The 7,881-nt window shown below is 39.8% G+C and overlaps 1 protein-coding gene across 1 annotated transcript in view; it reads right to left on the minus strand.

The window, feature by feature from the left end:
• Nucleotides 1–3,644, minus strand: part of TSPAN14 (tetraspanin 14) — a gene marked incomplete at its 5' end in the record, with an annotated part of 13,609 nt that extends 9,965 nt beyond the window's left edge. Inside the window, 1 exon segment of the mRNA XM_010074114.1 lies at nt 3,547–3,644. Coding sequence (XP_010072416.1) covers nt 3,547–3,644 — 98 coding nt within the window.
• Between the last annotated feature and the right edge of the window lie 4,237 nt (nt 3,645–7,881).

Here is a 7,881-nt window from a genome sequence, read left to right on the forward strand (position 1 = left end):
AAAGGGTTGTTTCTACCAAAACTGGTTGAAGGGATGAAAAGATAAAAACTAGTGACTAACAGCTGAAATAGCCTATTAAAAAATGTTCATGTTTTATAGATTTCCCAGCATTCAGAAAGTCTTAGGAAGCAAAGACTTTTCCAGTTAGCGTCACCAGTGACACATTTCCATTCTCACAAACTGTAAGACCCCACAGCTAACTTTATCAGACTTGGTCTACTGGATTAATTACCCGAGTCCCACCTAACCAAACCTCGGCTCAGACCCCACAATCAAGGAAGACATGCCAAGATTAGCTAGGCTAACTCAATGTCTTTGTAAAACCAATACACTATGAAATAAATCCTGTGTGACCAGGATGTTGAAACTTTAACGAGCATTTCCAGCCTTCTCCTTCCCACACCCAAACTCATGCTTTTTTCAGACAATCTCGCTTGCTCAAGGAACATCTTTTAGAAGAAAACTTCCTCTGATCAACGCATGTTATGAAGAAAAGTTGTCAGGAACTGGGCTCTATTATTCACCCTCAGATGTTGCTGGTTCATAACAGTTTTTTCATGTTCACATTTGATGTTTATAACATTCTCTTCTGAAAAGAATGTTGTGGGGGTTTTTTTGCCTATGAAAATATATTGAGTAAAAAATCCTGAAGGAAGAAAGTAAACAAGATAATTAATGCAGGGGACTATCTCATTCCACCTTACTCAGCTCTCTAAGGAGGCTTCTGCCTGTGCCATCTGTAGTATGGTAAAAGCTCTTTGAAGCACAGGCTGCCCTTTTACAACAGCACCTAGTATTCCAACAGGTTTTTCTACAGCCCTCATCCTAGATGTGCACAGAATATGTTTACATGACTCAAAAATGAAAAAAAATCTAGAAGACTGAGGTATGCAGAAATGAAGTCTGATACATGAAGTCAGTGTCAAAAAAAAAAAAAAGAACAAAAATCAGCCTTTAAGTGTTCCTTTCAGCCCCTTAGAACAGCGAATTAAGAGTTCAACTGTACATGCTTAATTTGTTTTCCACTTTCTTTTAATGTTTGTGAGCATTATGCCACCATATCAACTGAAGTGCATTGGCAACAGAGGGCAAACACGGATTGTATTTAAAAAAATAAATCTCTAACACAGCCCATTAACAAATACCAAACCACTTACTGTTTTGAGATGCACTAGTATGCAAACTACAAAATACATCTGACAAGGACAGGGTTGATTTCCAACAACGAAGTTCCGTAAACTCGATGTTGATTGTCACAATATCACACTGCCACTGACTATAACACAAGCTACATGCATATACCTTTATACAGTTTGCATACCTCTGTGTACAAACAAAAAGATCAGCAGACTAAAGAACAAGTACACTTAATCATAGAATAAGTTAAGGTTGTAAAAGACCTGCCTGACACAGGGGAGCCCAACACTGGACATGGCACTCCAGATGCAGCCTCAGGTGTGATGAATACTGTCAGAAGCAGCTCCTCCCTCGACCAGGCCACAGTGGTGCTAATGCAGCGCAGTATATCATTGGCCTTAACAGCAGGACACAGCTGATATTCAACTTACTGATAAAGAGGAGTTCAATGATTTTCCTCAAAAAGGTACTTCCTGGGCAGTCCAATCCCCAGCCCATATTGATGCATGGGGTTACTTCATCTCAGGTTGTGCATTTAGCTTTTTTTTTTTTTTAAATAAAATTTCATAAGGTTCCTGTCAACCCATGTCTCCATGGTCTTGAAGACCCCCTGAATAACAGTCTTGCTTTAAAGTAGACTGATGGCTCCCTCTGTATTTGTTATCAGCTACAAACCTGCTGCAGTGAAGTTAGGCTGCCTAGCCTCTAGTTCCACAGCTCTTCCTTTGTGTCCTTCTTGAAATGGTTTTACCAATAAAAACTGTTGTCCTGATGAGAGGGACCAGTGTTATTCACCTGTCTTCTATTAACAGTTTATAATAATTCACCTTCTCTTACTGACTTTTGCAACATCTCTTGGGTGACAGATACTAACATCTATCCAGTTTTTATTGTGTAGACTTTCAGTTTTATGCAATGTAACTTGTTCAGAATAATAAACCCAGTTAAAGGTCATAAGTATAGGCCAATTAGATACACCAGTTAAAGAGACTGAATTTGACTCAAACAGGCAATGCAAATCAGGATGGGTAACCCTTTTACATATAGTACTTCCAACATTTCTCACAAAACAGCATTCTCATTTCCATATATTATCAGCTAAAAGAGATGCATAGGATTTATATTAAAAAAAAAAAATACTTCTGATGAATCAATCTGAAGTGTAGTCCTAGTGGAAAAGACAAGAAAAAGCAGAGAAGTTAAAGGGACCCAATGTACTTCATGCTGCACTAAGAGACAGGATGTCCAAAACTCTTTCACCACCTGTAGTTTATCTTAGGGTTCACCGCAGCACAGCTTCTGGAATGTTTTTCTCTTACTTCCTATCTATTGTTCACCAAGATGTTTATCTGTAAACAGACAGATCCATGCAGGCACTATGGCTGAAGAATGGCACTAGTATAAAAGACTGTCCACAAAGCACAGAACAGACATGAAAAACAATGTACAGATTTCATGAGCCATTCAGGAGTCAAAAACCACAGGAAAAGCTTTAAAGCACTTATTTGCAAGACAGGACAGAGAGCAGAAATAGTTCAGCCAAAATTTAAGAAATAAAGACAGAGTGAATCTCTCTTTGCCTTTAAGTAATTTCAAGGTATCATGAAGCCCATTTGGGAAAATGGAGGTAGTTGAGACCTAGTCATTTCCAACCACACAGATCTTATGTGCATCTTTACAGAAGATAATGCCTGAACATGAGAGAATACAAATTCAAGACAAGTTTAACACCCTCCCTAAAGGGTTGGAAAGAAAATCCTTTTATAACAATAGAATAGGAGGTAAATGCATTTGTGTGTGGAGATAGGCTGCATACTGTGTATCAATGATATCACTGATCTAGTTATGAGAATGTGTGCACACACATAGGGAGCCAGGGCAAGGAGCACAAATACCTCAGCACTAAGATAATCTAGATTGTGACACAATCACTCAAGCAACTCCATGGGGAGTAAAGTGGAAGACAACAGATAGCCTGAAGATTATTGAATACTTCAGAGATGGTCCCAAAGATGCGTGTTGTGTGGTATTTTTAATAGAAGAAAAAAAAAAGTGAGATCTTTTACATTCCTCTCAAATGGTATGTGGTTTTAAGAAAAAGAGGTGGGTAGATAAGTATATTTTAGAACACATGTTTTCAAAAAGAGAACCAGTTCATAAAAAATTAAATTATCCCTAGCATCATGCTCTTACAAATTTACAAAAAAGGTCTAAACATTGAGGGCCACAGCTTAGCACCTGATCAGGGACAAAAATGAAACTCCAACTAAACTCGGTTTAGATCACCTGAACATGGTCCTGAGCTCTGATGTGACATTTAACCTTTGTTGCTTCCCAAGGAAAGTAGTTTTACTGGGGCAGGAGAGGGCTGCCACCAAGCAAAGTAGAACCAGTCATTTCTACCCTTACCTTTTCACTCCATGCCCACAAACCAGCTGCAAGGAAGGCCACCCCAGCTAGCTAAAACAAAAAGAAAAAAATGAATTAGATATAGTAAACAACACATTCTCAAAGACTTAGCTGGCAGCACAGTTGCTCAAGTAAAACAAATATTGCCTATGATCCCAGACAGTAGTAACGGGGCAACCCTCCCCATGAGTCAATCTCTCGTAAAAGGATTTAAAGTGCTTTTATTCCACAGCATTCTTGCATTTTACAAACTACTTTTAAAAAGTATTTCAATTGAATATTCATGATTACTCAAGTACATAGTACTAAATGAAAAATTCCATATAGTAGTATGCAAGTGGGAGTCATCCTTGCCCCAGTGACTTGCTCTAAACTTTCTGCCTGCACATTAAGGAAGATTTTAGAATATTTAACGCATTGAGGTTATTTCCTATTTAGTCATTTTATAGTACTGGTCCCAGACAGTAGCCATGCTTGACTCTTCATAGCTTCAGTGTCAAGGCTCATTATATTAGCCTCTTCTCTAATTAGACAGAGTGTTTCTTCTGAATCCTTACCTTACTTAAGCCCTTTTGAATTAAGCTGAAGTAATGGTCCACCCACTTATTTTCAGTAAGCAACAAATCTAGCTGACAACATACAAACCCTACACCAATTCATATGTTTGTATAATAACTATTTCTGAATTATATTCATCCAGATGAAGCAAGAGATCCTCGTCCTAGTCTTTTAATCCCTTTCTCCATTCTCAGGCAGTCTGTCTTTAATATCCACTTTCAATAACCAAAATAAAATGATCTCTCTATAAACCGAGGGCACCTCCTCCTCATTACTTAAAAGGACATTCTACACTGCTAAGTCCCTGTAACCTTAAAAGACATTGAAGTGCTGGAGCAGGTCCAAAGAAGAGCAACAAAGCTGGTGAAGGGTCTAGAGAAAAAGTCCTGTGAGGAACAGCTGAAGGAACCAGCATTGTTTAGTATGGAGAAAAAGAGGCTCTGGGGAGACCTTATGGCTCTCTAGGACTACCTGGAAGGAAGTCGTAGCAAGATGGGTGTTGGTCTCTTCTCCCAGGTAACAAGTGATAGGACATGAGAAACAGCCTAAAGTTCCCACCAGGGGAAGTTTAGATTGGTTATCAGGAAATATTGCTTCACTGAAAGGGTTGTCAAGCATTGGAACAGTCTGCCCAGGGAAGCAGCTGAGTCACTCACTATCCCTGGAGGTATTTTAAAAGACATGCAGACACAGTGCTTAGGAACATGGTTTAGCGGTGGACCTGGCAGTGTTCAGTTTACAGTTGGACTCGATGATCTTAAAGGTCTTTTCCAACCTAAATGATTCTAGGATTCTACATAGAGGACTGAGGTTGCTCCCTGCCCTCCCCAAGCCTTACATACATTAACAAACAAATCCCAACTGAAAAAATGCCTTTAAAAAAGGGCTCTTTCCCCTAGGAAATGCAGCACCTCCCATGAACTAAATGGGCATTGCAGGCAATTGCCCACAGCATAGGCAAGAAGCAAAATGAGACCCTCTTACCATCACACAAGAAAATGTATGTGTAGATTTTAAACCACTGCTGAGTTCGTTGCCTGCTGACCCTAAACTGCAGTTAGGGCAAATGAAGTTGCTCTGGGTTTACTCTGCTGGGAGGAGCAGGGGAAAGGAAAGCCAAAAAGGGCTACAAGTGTCATTCATGTCATTCTGTAAAAATTACTCAAATGATTAGTTAGACGCTTCTGTCTAGGCATGAAGTATGCCATATTTTAGGGCACACAGATTAACCCACCAAATCCACTAATACACGGAAAGAGTTACAACTGGGCAAAGTAGTGCTAAATAAGGTAAATTTCCAGATGTTGCTTAATAAGCAACAGCACAATGGCTACTCATCTCAGACTCTGAATAAACTAAGTATATTTAAAGTGATGATTTGGATCAAAGCACAACTTTAAAAATACTATTAAAAATCACACTGATATAAACAGAATATTGACCCAGATTACCTCTAAATCTTAACCCAGTGATTTTTCAAACAAAGCAACAAAAGAGGAAAAAAATCAATAATCAAACTTGTATGTCATCAAGTTACACAGTGGATGTGATTGATCCTTCCTTCACCCTTTCTCATTCCGAATGCTCCAGGAATGCTGGGAGACAGGTGAAGACAGCTGGTATTATTTACAGTAATCAGGGTGAATCACACATGAGATACATCTGTATCTTTAGGAACTTTTTGTAAAGAAATGAGAGAAAAAAAAAAGAATTGGGAAGACACACATGTTCTTCCACACTCCACACTAATACTGTGCTACTGGGTGAGCAAATAGGGCGCTCTCTTAAGACTGGCTGCCTTTCATTATAATTACCATTAAATTGTAATAGATTCTTGATTAAGTAAATTTGTCATTAGCATGCTTCATTCTCACCTCTGAATACAACTATTACTCATGTTTTTACAAAGCATTCAGTTTCACAAAACCACACTATTTTTGCAAAGTTATCTCCATGAGCACCTATGCAAAATATCTACAAGTAAAACAGAGTTTATCAGCAGAAAAATAAACCTAAGTCTCATTGAATCAACATGCATAAACCTAAAAATTCACCCAAGAGACACAAATAATTCATAATTCTCACTAGAAGCAGCCAAACTACATACATTAGGTTTCTTTAGCAAAAAACAGTAAAATATGATGTACTTGCAGAAGAAACAAAGCCATCAGCCACTATATTTACAGGCACAATGATTCTGCGAGGAAATAAAATAGTAGTTATTTAATCAAATGAGATCTCTGCTTTAAATACCACGTGCAAGATACTTTGAAGTATCTCATTAAAAGCTACTGTAAAACACACCATGTTGATAAAACCACCTCTGAAGTTAGCATGATTGAGAACACCCAACACACAGTTCAACAGAGAATTAACACCAGGAAAATACCTTCTCTCTACCACTCTTGCATAGAGGCATTCTGGTGACTGTTACGAGGCAGACCAGGGAGCTAATCCAGCCTGAACTGAAAGACAAGTTTTAACTTTCATCAGCTCACATGAACAGGACAGCAGGCAGCTAAGAAGTAGCAACGCTAACCAAAAGTGTTCCCAGGGTGAGAGTGAGCAAGCCAGCTATTTCAAAAGAGGCATTTTGAAATCCATCTTTCACCAGAATCTGGAAGATGTGTAAGCAAGAACAAATTGGACTACCCAACTCACTTCTGTGCCATAGAGTCATTTAAGCCATATATTGCATGAAAGGTCAGATGGAAACATACACAAAGCTGTTCAGCTGTACCCCTTTGAACAGGAAACAAACTAGTGACCAGCATTTGGTCATTTCCTGCTTTAGAACTGAAAAATCCACATTATTAACATATCTCATTGAGCTGTAAACTCTGCTCAGGAGTCATACAATACTGACGCTAACTCACAGGCACCATGCACAAGACCACTTAGCTTAAGCATTATCCATTCCTAACCACACTTTGAATTCCTTTGACTATGCTATTTGTCCTGGGTTAAGCAGAGAGCTTAGCAAGAGGCTGTGTTGTGGATTTATGCTCAGGAGAAAAGTTGGTAAGAAAGGAACGTTTATAGTTTTTGATAGGATTTCAAGGACAGATACCTTCAGCCTCTCTGCTCTCCGCAGACAGGGCAGGGGGCGAGGAGGGCTGGGCTGTTACCCCAGGATTTGTTCTTCAGTTACTAGATTGAGAACCACAGTGACCAATAATCTATTCCATAACATACACGTCATGCCCAGTATATAGGTGAGGACCCCCGGAAGATCGTTCTCTTTTGCCCTTTGCATCCTGGTTCCAGTGGCTTTCGGTTTCAGTCCTCTCTTCTGGCTCCGCATTGCCCTCCCAAGGCCTTCCCCCCCCACCCTGCTCTGGGATCATTAGCTGGGGCCAGACACAGACTCTCGGACTGTTATCTCCGTTCTGTGAGTGCCTCCGGGAGCGGTGCACCCCCCGTCTGGGGGAATCGTGAGCGTAGTTCTGGGATCGTTAGCCAGCAACAAGCTGAGCCTTTGGTCATCAGGTGGAGGGGGGGGCAGTATCACTGTGTATCACTCATTTGTATATTTGTATATAGTATTATTTTCAATATTGTTGTAGTTTAGCTATTAAACTGTCCTTATCTCAACCCACGAGTCCTCTTTTCCATTTACCCCTTTTATTCTCTCCCCTGTCATTGGGTGGGGGCGGAAATTGTGTGAGTGGGTGTGTGTGGTTTGGCCCCAGCCAAGGGCTAACCCTTCACACTATTAGAATCACCCTACTGAGAAAACAGGTCTAATTTGGTTCTCAAATCTAGGTTGCAGGTAAA

Source organism: Pterocles gutturalis, unplaced genomic scaffold (assembly GCF_000699245.1).
Source record: "Pterocles gutturalis isolate BGI_N339 unplaced genomic scaffold, ASM69924v1 scaffold26041, whole genome shotgun sequence".
In the NCBI taxonomy this organism is placed as follows: Eukaryota; Metazoa; Chordata; class Aves; order Pterocliformes; family Pteroclidae; genus Pterocles; species Pterocles gutturalis.